Source organism: Thamnophis elegans, chromosome 9, assembly GCF_009769535.1.
Source record: "Thamnophis elegans isolate rThaEle1 chromosome 9, rThaEle1.pri, whole genome shotgun sequence".
NCBI lineage: Eukaryota > Metazoa > Chordata > Lepidosauria > Squamata > Colubridae > Thamnophis > Thamnophis elegans.
In genome coordinates, this window is record NC_045549.1 from 72,798,460 (window position 1) to 72,814,526 (window position 16,067).

At 46.2% G+C, this 16,067-nt stretch overlaps 1 protein-coding gene across 1 annotated transcript; it reads left to right on the top strand.

The window, feature by feature from the left end:
* The first annotated feature begins 202 nt into the window (after positions 1 to 202).
* Positions 203 to 13,835, top strand: PGM2 (phosphoglucomutase 2). The gene is given in 13 exon segments (XM_032224408.1): positions 203 to 296; positions 1,308 to 1,501; positions 2,979 to 3,168; positions 4,237 to 4,334; positions 5,015 to 5,195; positions 6,575 to 6,587; positions 6,590 to 6,637; positions 6,640 to 6,691; positions 8,349 to 8,465; positions 9,490 to 9,595; positions 9,597 to 9,684; positions 11,102 to 11,234; positions 13,563 to 13,835. Coding segments are annotated over 13 exon segments (1,368 nt in total). The 5' UTR covers positions 203 to 251; the 3' UTR covers positions 13,666 to 13,835.
* The last annotated feature ends 2,232 nt before the right edge of the window (positions 13,836 to 16,067 follow it).

The following is a 16,067-nucleotide window of genomic DNA, read 5'->3' on the forward strand; positions in this document are numbered from 1 at the left end:
CCTTGCCATTATCTCAAGGAATGATAAGGTCTATTGCTACAATTAACTTGAAGGACCCGGGCTTTTCGGTGGGTGAATGCCATTAATTCACAAGTGGTAAATAAAGAGGGTTTTTTCGTGACAAGGACTCTCTTTCTTGCTTCTGCTAAGGCTGAGTCTGAACAGACATCATCCTTCTTCCTTCTTAATATTTTTCTTCTGGTTTCCTACAGCCATATGCAGTGACCCACCTCAAACTTGCTGCTGGAATTATGGTGACTGCATCTCACAACCCCAAACAAGACAATGGATATAAGGTATTACCTTGCATGGATTTCCTAGCAGAAATATCTTGGGATGGATTGACGCACCAGGAGTTAAAAGCGCCAGGCTTAGGAACCAGGAGACAGTGAGTTCTAGTCTCATTTTTAGGCGTGAAAGTCGGCTGGGTGACTTTAAGCCAAATACTAGGAGACGGTGAGTTCTAGACCCACCTTAGACACAAAAGCTGACTGTGGGACTTTGGGCAATCACCAGGAGACTGTGAATTCTAGTCCTGCCTTAGGCATGAAAACCGGCTGGGTGACTTTGGGCCAATCACTGGGAGACGGTGAGTTGTAGTTCTGCCTTACGCATGAAAGCCAGCTGGGGGGACTTGGGGCCTATCACCAGGAGACAGTGAGTTGCAGTCTTGCCTTAGACATGAAATCCAGCTGGGTGACTGGGCCAATCACCAGGTGACAGTGAATTCTAGTCCTGCCTTAGGCATGAAAACCAGCTGAGTGACTTTGGGTCACTAACCAGGAGATGTTGAATTCTAGCTCTACCTTAGGCATGAAAGCCAGCTGGGGGGGGACTTGGGGCCAATCACCAGGAGACGGTGAGTTCTAGTCCCGCCTTAGGCATGAAACCCAGCTTGGGCCCAACCCACCTCACAGTTGAGTTTTGCTGCTCTGATGTGGAAAATAGGGAGGAGGAAGGAATAGTTAGATACATCTACACCTTGAGTTGTTTATAAAGATTAGAGGCATTGTAGAAGTAAATAAAATAAAATAGTCTTTCAGTTAATTCCAGGGATGTTCACGTGAATTTAAATTGCATAGGTCAGTGATGGCGAACGTTTTTTTACTCGGGTGCCTGAAACCTGGGGAGGGCAAAAAACGGCACAAAAGGGCTTAACGGAAGTTCGTTTCTGAACTTTTCACCATCCGGAGGCTCCGGAAGCTTTCCTGGGGAGGGCGAAAAGCAGCCTAGGTCAAGAAAACGGGCATAGGTTAAGCCAAAACATTTGCTACTAAGGATTAAAAATAAATCTCTACGGCCTTTAGGTCTATTGGGAAAATGGCTCTCAGATCATTGGGCCGCACGATCGCGGCATCGCCGACGCCATTAATGGGAACCTGGAGCCGTGGCCGCAAGCGTGGGAGGACAGCCTGATTGATCAGAGTCCCCTCCTCCACGATCCGTACGCGGCGGTTAACAAGGATTACTTCAAAGATATACAGCGGCACTGTTGTCACAGGTGAGTGGCTTATTCCATTGTAGGTAGTCCTCGACTTAACAACAGTTCGCTTAGTGACCAAAATTACAACGGGACTGGAAAAAGTGATTTATATTAGGACGCTCGACAACCGGTTCACATTTATGACGGTTGCAGTTTCCGTGTGTGTGTGTGTGTGTGTGTGTGTGTGTGTGTGTGTGTGTTACGGGGTCCCCTCTTGCTCGACAACCGGCTCACATTTATGACGGTTGCAGTTTCCGTGTGTGTGTGTGTGTGTGTGTGTGTATGTGTGTGTGTGTTACAGGGTCCCCTCTTGTGACCTTCTGACAAGCAAACTCAACCGGGAAATCCAGATTAACTTAACAACCGTGTTACTCGTTGAGCCACTTCAGTGACATCACTTCACTTCACAAAGGTGGCAAGGGAAGTCGTAAAAACGGGGTTAGCAAAAGCGGCGCTGAACAAATGTCTCGCTTAGCGACGTAAGTGCCGAGCTCCGTTGCGGTTGTAAATCGAGGACTGCCTGTATTTACTCCAGGTTCCGTTTATGGGGCCGCCCTACTCAAGAAAGGGACGTTGGGTGGAGAACAGAAGCGGGGGGGGAAAAAACACAAAGTCAAAACGGTTTCAATCATTACTCAATTCAAATTCATAGCTGCTAAAGAATACCGTAGCTCAAATCACGAACACAGCTAGTGTCTTGTCTTATGAGGACAATTGAGCCCAACATTTCTGTTACTAAGTGAAACATTTGTTAACGGAGTTTTGCCCCATTTTATGACATTTTGGGATGGCCCCGGGGGCGTGGCACGAAAGCAACACGACCAGAGAACAGGTCTAACTTGCCCCTTTGTTACTCCAGCTGTGCCCACATTCACAAGTCGTGGGGCAAAGCTCTCACAAGCGCCTTCAGCAGCCTCTGTCTGCGAGTAATCCAGTAACCAGGTTAACCAATCAGCAACCAGGGCCAGCAGTCCAATAAGCCAGTGTTGTGGCCCACCAGCATCAACAGAGCTGGTGGCAGAGTCAGACAGTGAGGAGGTTGGGGAGGAACATGGGCCAGTCCTGGAGAATGGGGACGGCTCGGACGAGGGCTCTGCGCCGGAAGCAGAGACGAGGCCGAGGCCGTCTGAAAAGTGATCAGGTGCCTTCAGAGCTAGACAGCAGTGAAGCAGAGGAACAGCTGGAGCCTGTTCCCAGTGTGCGCATGCGCAGAGCTGCCGGAAGAGAAAAGAACAGCTCAGAAATCGGGGTCCACTTTGGGAGTAAAGCCACAGGTGGCGGGTGAATCTGCTGCCAGGACGCAACACTTTTTTTTCACTGCCATGATCATTTCAAATGGTCACTGAATGAACAGTTGTAAGTTGAGGACTAGCTCTCCTGAATTGGGCAATTTGTAAGCAAGTGTTCCATAATCCCCCCCCTTTTTTTTTGTTGTTATTCCTCGCGGCAGACAATATTCTACCAGCTAAATGTCCTTCGTGTTACTTGATTTCAGGGATATAAACAAGGAGACCAAGTTGAAATTCGTTCACACCTCTGTCCACGGGGTAGGCCACGAGTTTGTGCAGTCGGCCTTTAAGGCCTTCGACTTTAGTCCTCCCTTCGCGGTGCCTGAACAGAAGGACCCCGATCCGGAATTTCCCACCGTAAAATACCCAAATCCAGAAGAAGGGAAAGGTGTACTGGTAAAAACATGATTTTAGTGCATTGTCTTCCCATCTTCACCACGTCTCCCGTCCCTTCGGGCAGTTCTTTGCAGCTAAAGCGTAGTTCCGAACGTCGACATTCTTTCAAGCTTGCCTACGCTTGTAACTCTCAAAAAAGGCTAGTCAATTTCTTCGCTTCTTCCGGCTTCTAATTTCCCAGCAGTTCGCAGGCAGCGGTTTTCAAAATGTGAGTCCTTTCATCTTTTTATTTCGCACCTCCTGCCATTTGAACCAGATCGAGCTTTCGAAATCTTTTACGCTTCTTCTTCCTCATGATGTTGGCATCGCGATCTACACTTCTGGAGCTTTGCAATAAACTAGGGGTGTCAAACTCAAGGCCTGTGGGCCGGATCAGGCCTGCGGAGTGCTTAAATCTGGCCCACGGGGCTGTCCTGAAAATAGTAAAGGACCGTCCCACAGTGCCTCTGACAGCCAAAAAGGAATGCGCCCAGGTCCTCCCACGCCCCCATTTTGGCCACCGAAGTGCTGCAGGAGGCCATCCAGGCTGAAAACGGGGCACAGGGGGGGAGCTGCATGTGGCCCATTGCGGCTCATTTTGTCTGGCAGGGTGCTGCAGGAGGCATCCGTCCTGTCTCCCCCACTTCCCCTCCCATCCGGCCCAAGGAGGAGAACTACAATGCTGATCCAGCTCTTAAATAAATCCAGTTTGACACCCCTGCAATCAACTGGCGGAGATCTAGGACAATTCGCCATGGCCCAACCTCACCACGGGACAAGAGTTAACCCTAATATCCAAGAAACGATGGACTAGAAGGGTTAAAGAAAGGATACAAGAGGAGGGACAGAACGAAACAGGATAGGCAAAAATTAAAATAATTTTTAAAATTGTTTTAAATAACTAAATTGAATTGTTGAATTGTCCCGCGGCGAGTTCGCCGCAGTAAGTTGGCGGTGATGAGACGGCCGCGGCGAATTGTCCCATTCCTACCATCCATTCTTGTTTTGGTGAGGGTAGAAGATTTTTTTTTCTTGGTTTTATTTCGAAGGATAATTTGCTCCGGTCTTTTTACTGTTTTCTCCTTCCAGACTCTCTCTTTCGCTCTGGCGGATAAAAAAGGCGCTTGGGTTATTTTAGCCAACGATCCGGATGCCGATCGGCTTGCAGTGGCCGAGAAACAAGGAAGGTTAGTTTGTCGATTACCAAACTTAATTATTCTTTGTTTGGGAGGAATACCTGGGAAGTATTAAATCATTTTTTTTTAAAAAAAAGAAAACTAATTTTTTGTACTACTGTGTTTCCCCAAAAATAAGACAGGGTCTTATTTTCTTTTGACTCCTGGATGGGTGGAAGCTGGCAGCTTCCACCCATCCAGTTCCAGTCAGGTGCAGAGACAAAGGATGACCTTGGCTTTCTAGAAAGTATGTTGTTATGGCTACATAGCATTTAAATCTGTACAATCCCATTTTCCCACAATAGAAAAGTAGAATAATAGAAAGTGTGGCAGGCCAAAGATCCAAAAGGAATATGGCTGCAGGCTTGACACAGATGTTATTAGTTGCGGGGTTAAAGAAATTGCTTAAGCAGGGGGTCGGACTAGAAGACCTTCAAGGTCCCTTCCAACTTTGCTTGTTATTCTATTAAATCCTAGGCTAGATTCAGAAGGTAAAAAAATATCCTAAAAGACAGCCATAGTAAACGGCCACTTAACAAATGACTGCAATCCAAGAATTACACGTGAAGAAAAACAAAATCAGTGCAAAATTAGAATTTGTGTCATTGTTGCTATTGTTACCGTTTGGCTGACCTATTTATGTTGTCAGGTTATTGTCTCCTAACCACTGGAAGCCTCTCTCATCCCTGCAGTGGAGAATGGAAAGTGTTTTCCGGCAACGAATTTGGAGCTCTTTTAGGATGGTGGCTGTACACATGCTGGAAAAATCAAAATCAGACTCCCAATGCCATTAAAGACGTATATATGTTAGCGAGCACCGTGTCCTCCAAAATATTGCGAGCAATCGCTCTCAAGGAAGGTTTTCATTTTGAGGTAAGGTGTTCTGACCTAGGCTACGCAAAAGCACGAAGCCGACTCCTCGTCCCGCTAAAACACCTTTTATTTAGTTTTAAAGGGAATTCCTCTCCACCAAAGTCCCGGCCAATAGTCTTCCAAGAGATTTATCGGGCTTGGATTCCCACCAGGCTGATATCTTCCAAACACCACTCTGTAGCAGCAATTACTTGGCAGGAAGTCAAGAACAGATCTTCATTCTAATGAATTAACTAATTGTCTCCTGCAAACTCCCCTCCCCTTAGTTCCTCTTTATTCCCTATGGGAGGGGCCATTCACCGTCCACCTGTGCCTTACTCCTGAGTCGCTCTGTTCCTTAACTGTCCCTTCGTCCTCGCAGCTCTGCACATGCACACACTGGGAACAGGCTCCAGCTGTTCTTCTGCCTCACTGATGTCTGACGCAGAAGGCAGCTAATAACTGGCATACGGCTCTGGCCCCCTCTCTGCCTCCAACACAGAGCCCTCATCCGAGCCTTGCCCAGACTCCAGGACTCACCCATCTTTCTCCCCAACCTCCTCATTGTCCAAATCTGCTGCAGATCCGCTAGGCAGGCCACAACATAAGGGTCAAGTTCTTTTTGGTTTCCCTTTGCAGGCAATCCTCGGCTTACCGACCACAATTGACACCCACCCCCCCCAAAAAAAAATTCCTGTTGCTAAGCAAAACTTGGTCGAGTGAGTTTTGCCCCCCTTGAGCCTGGGGACACTGCAACCATCGTAAATCTGAGTCAGTTGCCAGTGGGGGATGCTACAACAGTCGCTAAGCGTGAAAAGTGGTCATAGGTCTCTGTTTTCAGTGCCGTTGTAACTTCGAACGGTCACTAAATAAATATATAAGTCGAAGACTGCCTGTAGCAATATTGCTGTACCTGGTGATGTCGCTGGGCCTCATATTTCTGATATCACTTAGAAGCTAATAAACGTATAGGCCCATGATGGCGAAGCTAGGTCACGCAAGCCGTCACCCCAGCTCAGCTTCACGGCGCATATGTGTGCCTCCCGCCAGCCAGCTGGTTTTCGGATCTGCCACGCATGTGCAGGGTTCATGTGGGAGAGGTACATGCTTACGGGGGGGGGGGGGTCATGTGGGGGTGAGGACACACATCGGGGGTCGCCTTCACAGGCGTGCGCGGGGGGGTTTCCATGCACATTGCATTATGAGTGCGCACGCAGGCTTTCGACATGCGATGACAGAGGGTAGCCATCACTGGTGTAGGCATATGGTACATCAGAAATATGAGGCCGAGTGACATTGCCACGTACAGCAATATTACTACAGGTAGTAATAATAGATGCGCTTAAAAGAAATTCCTCTTCTGTTCTCATGTTCTTTTCATTGCACCTTGGTCAACACAGGAAACGTTAACGGGATTAAATGGATGGGAAATCGAGCCAAGGAGCTGATAGACCAAGGACAAAATGCTTATTTGCTTTTGAAGAAGCCATCGGTAATATGCTTCACCTTATGAAATAGTAACGGAACATCTCTCTCTCTCTCTCTCTCTCTCGTCTCCCTCCTCCCTCCCTCCCTCCCTCCCTCCCCCTCCCTCCCTCCCTTCAATCTCTATCATCTATCTTATCTATCTATCTATCTATCATCTATCATGCTATCCATCTATCTTCCATACATGGTTTGTATGTATGTATGTATGTGATCCAGCGTCCAAGTATCGATGTAGGAAATTAAATCAGAGTCCAAACAAAAACGATCCCAAATTTTTTAATAAATCAGACATCTTAGCACATCTGTGTATCCCCAATTCTGGATGTTACATCGAGTCCCCCCAGTTGAAAGTCATGATCTTGTCACCAACACCCACAAATCCATCACATGGTCCAATCTTCTTCTTCCACGCTGTCATCTCCACCCAGCTGCTTCCGGTCAGGTGTAAAAGTACGGAGACAAAGATGACCTTGAGCTTCTAGAAAGGAATGAAAACAATACATTCCACAATCCAACTCCTGTCTATTCCCCCCTCCCATCACTATACTAATGAAACAGCATAATGAAATAAGGGAAAGTGTGGCAGGCCAAAGATCCTAACAGGAATATAATTGCAGGCCTGACAGTATGTATGTTCCAGCATAACTCTGAACGCCTCGAGCAATTTCAACCAAACTGGGTAGACAGATGACTTACCCTCTGGAAACAAATACTGTGTAGGTAGACACCCGTAAGATCCCCCAGGATGCGTGTTCTGTTATGATACAGCCTGTTGTGCCTTAAAATGGCTTCTACTGTACTGCCGTAAAATGGCTTTACTGTACAGTGCGGTGGAGTTGCCATGGTATGGTTTCAACAGTACTCCACAAGGGGGCTCCTTCTGGTAAGGGGGAAAATCAACATTAGAAATTACATGAAGAGCCGAGGTGGCACAGTGGTTAGAGTGCTGTACTGCAGCCACTTCAGCTGACTGTTATCTGCAGTTCAGCAGTTCAAATCTCACCGGCTCAAGGTTGACTCAGCCTTCCATCCTTCCGAGGTGGGTAAAATGAGGACCCAGACTGTGGGGGCGATATGCTGACTCTGTAAACCGCTTAGAGAGGGCTGAAAAGCCCTATGAAGCGGTATATAAGTCTAACTGCTATTGCTATTCCTATTGCTACATTTGCTCCGGACATTTCCCCCCTATAATAAATACCCTGGCAATGCCCGGGTTATCAGCACTAGTATTCTATATTTTAATTGTTAATTGTTCTCACTGTCAAGAAGTTTCTCCTTAATTCCAAGTTGCTTCTCTCTTTGATGAGTTTCTAACCATTGTTTTCATTGTGCTGCCCTCTGGTGCTTTGGAGAAGAATTTGACCTCCCTCTTCTTTGGGGCAGCCCCTCAATACTAGAATATTGCTATCATGTCGCCTCAAATCCTTTTTTCTTTAGACTAGCGAGACCCAAATCCTGCAACCGCTCTCATATGTTTTAGTCTCCGGGCCTTTAATTTATCTTAGTTGCTCTTCTTTGCACGTTTCCAAAGTCTCAACATATCTTATGTTGAAGGTGTGATGACCAAAATTGGTCGTATAACTATTTTATGTGCCTTTTTGCATTGATCACTTGTGTCGGAGCAAGTTTTACAAGTAGTGTTTGGGGTATTTTTTTCCCTGTAAACTTTCAGGATATATGTGGCAGCCCTGTCGTACTGGATAAAGACGGCGTGAGTGCTGCAGTCATAACCGCAGAGATGTCTAGCTTTCTGGCCACGAAGAATGTGACTCTGTCTCAACAGCTGAAAAACATTTACACAGAGTGAGTATAATTTAAACGAAAACCACCAAGTGCATTTTTTTTTTAAGTTTAAGGTACAGATAGTCCTCGACTTAAAGGAATTCATTCAGTGGCCGTTCGTAGTCACAACGGTGCTGAAAAAGGGGACTTATTTTTCATACTTATGACCATTGCAGCATTCCCAGAAATCACGTGATCAAAATGGGAGAGGCGGGGCTGACGTCGCTACAAACACGACATGCAATCTTGGTGCTCCAGGATTGCTGTTGATATCTCTGCTGCTGGACAGTCCTTTTTGGACCTAAACCGTCCCGAAGAGACGGTGATAGAGAGGGCTCGTCCTGCTGATCTCGGGGGCATCACAAAGCCTCTGATTGATCCAGGAGAATCTCTTTCCTCCGGCTACAAGACAAGCAGCCATTGAAGCTGCACAACGTTGGACAGACCCCTGAAATGGAAGCAGAGCAGGAGAGAGAGTGTCGAAATTGGTGGGATAAATTTTACTATTGGAGAAGAGAATACCCCAAAGACTTAGAGCAAAATTAAAATTCAAGACAGAAGAAAGTAAGCGGCGGATCAAGCCTGTATTAAATTAGAGGGTTATCTTTCTTTCCTTAACTTCGTTTTCTTTTTTGGATGGAATTCTTACAAACGCCACTTACTTTTTAAATTGGACTTGTCTCTTTCTTCCTTCTTTTTCTATTTTTCCTCACTTTTTGTATTTGTGGAGCAAGAATCTCTTTCTTTCTGGTAACGTTCGGGTGGATTTTACCTTTTAAAATCTTTCTCTCTCTCAAGCTCAGAACAAATAAAGGGCTAAAAGTAAAAGAAGAAGAAGTAACACTGCCACCTAGAGGCTGGGGGCTTAGAAACACGAATTCCCATGAACATTTGACTTATATTTTATATCTCAAAGTACTTGACTTGGTTTACTGAAAGGAACAGTGGGAAAGAGCACGATTTGTTTATACAGGTGCTCTTTTAGAGTATTATCAGTAGCTGGACTATAGTTCAAAGTTTTTTCTTCTTCTGTCTTCTTATATAGATACGGTTATCATATCACCAAGTCATCTTATTTTATCTGTAACGATCAGAAGGTCATCACAGCTCTGTTTGAGAAACTTCGGAATTACGAGGGGGAAAATACCTACCCCCAAATCCTGTGGGAAATTTGCCGTCTCTGGAGTCAGAGATCTGACGACCGGCTTTGACAGTAACCAGGCTGATAAAAAAGCAGTAAGTAACCTGGCCAGGTTTTCCACTGTGAAATCGTGGATTGTTCGGTTTTTAGTGCCCATTCCTTCTTTCTCTCCTTAGTCCCAAGTTACTTTTTCAAAAGGCAACTTGAGTTTGCTTTGTTTCACAGGTGCTCGGTATAAAAGAAAAAAGAAAAATAAATTAACTGGGAAATACCCTTCCATTCTTCCTTTTTAATATAATTTTATTTATGTTTTTTTTCTTTAACATACATGAGTCCTTGGTGAACAAGTACATTGTCTGTGTCAGTTACTTTATTGTTGTTATTATTAGTTACTAAATTGTGTCTGACCCATTGCGACCCCATGGACAATGTTTCTCCAGGCCTTCCTGTCCTCTACCATCCTCTGGAGTTCATTTAAGCTCACTCCGACTGCTTCGGTGACTCCATCCAGCCACCTCATTCTCTGTCATCTCCACCTTCTTTTGCCCTCCATTGTTCCCAGCATGAGGCTCTTCTCCAGGGAGTCCTTCCTTCTCATTAAGTGGCCAAAGCATTTCAGTTTCCTCTTCAGGATCTGGCCTTCTAAAGAGCAGCCAGGGTTAGGGTTAGAGTTAGGGTTAGAGTTAGGGAGGAGTCCCTTGCATTTTATTTTAATTTTTTACACTTCCAACAAGTTGGATTCATGTTCGGATATATTTTGGTCAATCTTGTTGGTAGTAAAAGCCAACGGTAAAACATTTGGTACATGTTTTCTTTATATGCTACTGATCTTGTTAATTTATCATTTGTATTCCAAATTCTTTCCCAATTCACTAGATCTAAAACATTGAAGCCGCTTCGATATTTTAATTGCCTCTTCTTTTTTTCTCAATGGGTCATGTATGACATGTCCTGTGGTTTTCACGTGTGAACATGTCACAAGGCTCTGATGAAAAGTTTTAGTTCTGGTTGCCACAATGTAAAAAAGATGTGGAGATTCTAGAAAGAGTGCAGAGAAGAGCAACCAAGATGATTATGGGAGTGGAGGCTAAAACATATGAGGAACGGTTGCAGGAACTGGGTATGTCTACTTTAATGAAAAGAAGGACTAGGGGAGACAGGGTAGCAGTCTTCCAATATCTCAGGGGTTGCCACAAAGAAGAGGGAGTCAAGCTATTCCCAAGGCACCTGAGGGCAGAACAAGAAGCAATGGGTGGAAACTAATCAGGAGAGAAGAAACTTAGAACTGAGGAGAAATTTCCTGATAGTTTAGAACAATTAATCAGTGGAACAACTTGCCTCCAGAAGTTGTGATGCTCCAACACTGGAAGTTTTTAAGAAGATGTTGGATAACCATTTGTCTGAAGTGGTGTAGGTTTTCCTGCCTAGGCAGGGGGTTGGACTAGAAGATCTCCAAGGTCCCTTCCAACTCTGCTATTGTATTGTATTGTAAAAAGGTTCTCTTGACTGCTCTCAGGTGCTTCCACGAGTAAAAGCAGCCAAATGATAACGTTTACGTTCAATAACGGAGGTGTGGCTACCATGAGAACCAGCGGGACCGAACCCAAAATCAAATATTATGCAGAAATTTGTTCACCTCCCGGAAACAGGTAGAGTTTGCACTGTTTTTTTTAAAGGAAATACTGATTAAAATTTACATTTTGCTAACTTTGTGAAATTGGACTTTGGTTATCCAAAATACAGGGAATGCTTGACTTACGAACACAATGGACCCCAGAATGTCAGTTGTTAAGTGAGAGATTTATTTAGTGAGTTTTGCCCCATTTTAACGCCCTTTCTTGCTGCCAAGGTAAGTTAATCACCTGGTTGTTAAGTCAATCTGGCTTCTCCCTTGGTTGTGCTGGTCCGGAGGTTTCAAAAGGGGATTGCGTGACCTTGGGACAGAGGTCGTAAGTATGAGTCAATGGCCAAGCATCTGAATTTTGATCGCAGGATCGTGGAGATGCTACAAAGGTCATAAGTGTGAAACATAAGTAACTTTTTTCAAGTGCCCCTTTGAACCGTCACTAAATGAACTGTTGTAAGTCAAGGACAAACCTGTAAACCACAGTAGGCAAATTCTGATAACTTATTATGAATTGTGTTTCAAATGTGTGAAATACCTACCTTAAAAAACAAGGTAAAGCTTCCCCTTGGACATTCGTGCTAGTTGTTCCTGACTCTAGGGGGCAGTGCTCATCTCTGTTTCAAAGCCAAAGAGCCAGCAGTGTCATGTGACTGGCATGACTAAACACTGAAGGTGCACAGAATGCTGTTACCTTCCCTCCAAAGGTGGTTCCTATTTTTCTACTTGTAATGAATGGGATTAGTAAGGCAAGAAGTAAAGACCTAATTTATTCCACCTTCTACTGTAGGGAGGATGGGTGCAATTTGAATTTTATTATTAGATTTTTCTTTTATCCTGCCTTCATTACTTTATAAGCAACTCAAAGCAGCGAACGTATCGAATACTTCTTCCTTCTCTTGTTTCCCCATACGACCACCCTGCGAGGTGAGTTTGGCTGAGAGAAACTGATTGGCCCAAAAATCACCCATTCAGCTTTCATACCTAAAGCAAGACTAGAATTCATCGTCTCCTGATGATTGGTCCAAAACCACCCAATCAGCTTTCATGTCTAAGGCGGGACTAAAACTCACCATCTCCTGATGATTGCCCAAAGTCACTTAACCAGCTTTCATGCCTAAGGCATGACTAGAACTCGCCGTCACCTGGTTTCTGGCCTGGTGCCTTAACCATTACACCGCAATGGCTCTAGACTAGGGGTGTCAAACTCAATTTCATTGAGGGCCGCGGCATCAGGGCTGTGGTGGACCTCAGGGCGCTGACTGATGGGTGTGGCCAGCTTGATGCCACTCACTGGGAGTATCTGACTGTGCGCATAGCCAACTGGATGGGCGTGGCCAGTTTGACATCAGTCCCCAAACTGCTGGCATGTTTCCCCTTCACATTGGGTAGACCAGGCCAAGCTAACATGGTAGAATGGGCTGAAGCAATGCAGACCAGCTCCTCGCATTTTCCAGGATGGCCCCCGCGGGCCGGATCTGACCACATCGCGGGTTGGATGCAGCATGTGGTCCTTGTCATATAAGTGGATACATGGCATCGGACTTGGGTGCCTCCTGCTAATTACCTCCCAAAGACCGTTTCGATCGCACAGACTAGGCCTTCTCCGGATTCCATCTGCCAGCCAATGTCGGCTGGCGACCCCCCAGGAGAGAGCCTTCTCTGTTGCAGCTCCGGCCCTCTGGAACGAGCTCCCCGTGGAGATCCGGACCCTTACTACTCTCCCAGCCTTCTGTAAAGCCACTAGGTCCTGGCTGCTCCGGCAGGCCGGGGGGCTGTTGAAGTATCCAGCCCCACGGTAACTATGAATGTTGTTGTATTTTAAATTGTTGTTTGTCTTATTTATCCCCTTTCCCTTTTTATTGTAAGCCGCCCCGAGTCCTCCGGGAGTGGGCGGCATACAAGACTAATAAACTCAACTCAACTCAACTTGTATTTGACTCCCCTGCTGTAGACCAAATACCATAAAGAATGAAGTTGGAATCTAATTTGAGTTGTCCATGAAGTGGTTGAGCAATTAATTTTCTTAACAGTAAGAGTAATTTCACCGTTGAACTAATTACTTAGAGAAATGATCGTCTTCCCTGCCCTGTGTGTTTAAGCAGTGTCTAGGCAGCTGTTTGTTCAAGATGTTTTATTCTGGATTTTTTTGCACGCAGATAAGTAGAGCTTATGAATCAAAAATGGTCCCTCCCATTAAATTTCCCTCCAAAAAAGTGATTGTAAGGAAGTACAATGTTATATTTGTTCAATTAGACTGTGGCTTAATCCTAAAACAGGCTTAAAATCTCTCTGCGTTGGAGAGTCTCTGTCAAGCGAAGCTGAAATTTTGCTACCTCTTGTCTCATTTTAGTGATTTTGAAAAGCTGAAGGAAGAACTAGATGAACTGACCGCCGCTCTTGAAAAATATTTCTTTGAACCAGAGAAGAACAAGCTGCAACCCAAACCAGAGTGATAATATCTGCACTTCTTTTAAGCTGTGTATTCTTAAATAAAATACATGGGGGGGGGGGGGAGGAAATTTAATTTCTTTACAGAACGACTTAGAATAAGTATATGGTCACTTCAAATGTACACCGGTCGGCATACATTAAAATGAAATTTCATTGAATACAGCTCTAAAAAGGGTTTCCTCCGCAATATACAATACATAAACATGACAAAATAAATAAAGATTATGCATATATCCACATATATGACATAGAGAAACAACGTATACATGTAAATGGCGAGAAAAACAATTCCTGTGAGTTTACCAGACGAATGGCATAGGGAGCGAAGCTATCTCCAACAATGCTTTGAGCTCTAAGCATGCAGCATCCCGAATAACGGGAAGTGAGCTTCCTAGAATCTTCTCCACTGTCCTCACCACTCTATATGGACTTTCTATCTGAGGCACGGCTGCCACCAAACCAAACAGGGATGCAGTTTGTTAAAATGCTCTCAGTTGTACCTATGTAAAAAGTGGCCAGGATGGGAGAAAGAGGTGCTCTCCTCATCCGATGCAGGAAATGCAGATGCTGGTTTGCACGCTTCACTAAGGAAGACGTGTGAAAGAGCAGTTCAGATTGTTAGTTATCTGCACCTCCAGATACTTAATATTGTTGTCTACCTCCACAGCTGCATCCTTGATATTGAGTGGAGTATGACTGTGCCAGCTGTTTCTAAAATCTAAAACAACTGGCTGAGTGAGTGATCTACACAGTAAGGAAATCTTCCCTGGTAAATTGTCAGACAATTTGAAAGTGATTTTTCTCCTAATAAACAAATTGCGTGTTCACATATCAATGATTTTAAGCCAAAAAGTGAAGTTTCGGTTGTATAAATAGCACTTGGGCTTATATACCGCTCTCTAGTGCTTTACCGCACTCTCGGGTTGGTTTACAGAGTCAGCATCTTGCCCCCAACAATCTGGGTCCTCATTTGACCGACGTCGGACGGACAGAGCGCTGAGTCAGCCTTGAGCCGGTCAGGATTGAACTCCAGGGTGTGGGGAAAGTTTGCCTGCAATACTGCAATTTTAACACAGGCAGTGATTCACTAAAGAACGGTGGCAAGGAAGGTGGTTCAACAGGGTGAGACTTGCTTAACCAATGCCTCACTTAGCGACAGAAACATTGCGCTCAATCGTGGCTGTACGTCGAGGGGCTACCCGTACTGGTCTTCCTTGTGCAGAGTTCGCTTGCCATTGTGAGAAGAGATTTGTGGAGTAGAGGAACCGGGGGTCTGATGCCACAGGGCTTTTTGTGTTGTCCTTATTTTGTAGTCGTCTTCGGTAGCTGTTGTGGCCTGTTGGCCGCCAGCCCCTTCACCAGCCAAATCGGAGGAATCTGCATCAAGGTTTTGGTTTCAGGGAGGCCTGCTAGTTTTGGGCCTACCAGGACTCCCTGAAGCTTTCTGGGACCAAAAATGGGCAGGGGGGCACCACAACCCCCCCACCCCCTGTTTTTGGCCTAGCAGGCCTCCCTGAAGCCTCCTGGGATCAAAAACAGGCAGGGGGCACTGCAATCCCCCCCGACCCATTTTGGGCCTAGCAGGCCTCCCTGAAGCCTCCTGGGACCAAAAACGGGGAGGGGGGTGCCACAACTTCCCCACCCTGTTTTTGGCCTAGCACGCCTCCCTGAAGCCTAGGAATCAAAAACAGGCAGGGGGGGTGCCGCAACTCCCCCAGAGCCCGTTTTTGGCCTAGCAGGCCTCCCTGAAGCCTCCTGGGATCAAAAACAGGCAGGGGGCACTGCAATCCCCCCCGACCCATTTTGGGCCTAGCAGGCCTCCCTGAAGCCTCCTGGGATCAAAAACAGGCAGGGGGCACTGCAATCCCCCCCCGACCCATTTTGGGCCTAGCAGGCCTCCCCGAAGCCTCCTGGGACCAAAAACGGGGAGGGGGGTGCCACAACTTCCCCACCCTGTTTTTGGCCTAGCACGCCTCCCTGAAGCCTAGGAATCAAAAACAGGCAGGGGGGGTGCCGCAACTCCCCCAGAGCCCGTTTTTGGCCTAGCAGGCCTCCCTGAAGCCTCCTGGGATCAAAAACAGGCAGGGGGCACTGCAATCCCCCCATGGCCCATTTTGGGCCTAGCAGGCCTCCCTGAAGCCTCCTGGGATCAAAAACGGGGAGCGGGGGGTGCCACAACTCCCACATAGCCTTTAGGCCTAGCAGGCCTCCCTGAAGCCTCCTGGGACCAAAAATGGGCAGGGGGGGGGCACAACTCCCACACAGCCTTTAGGCCTAGCAGCCTCCCTGAAGCCTGCTGGAACTAAAAAATGGGCAGGAGGGGCACCACAACTTCCCCACATCCTGTTTTGGCCTAGCAGGCCTCCCTGAAGCCTCCCGGGACCAAAAACAGGCAGGGGGCACT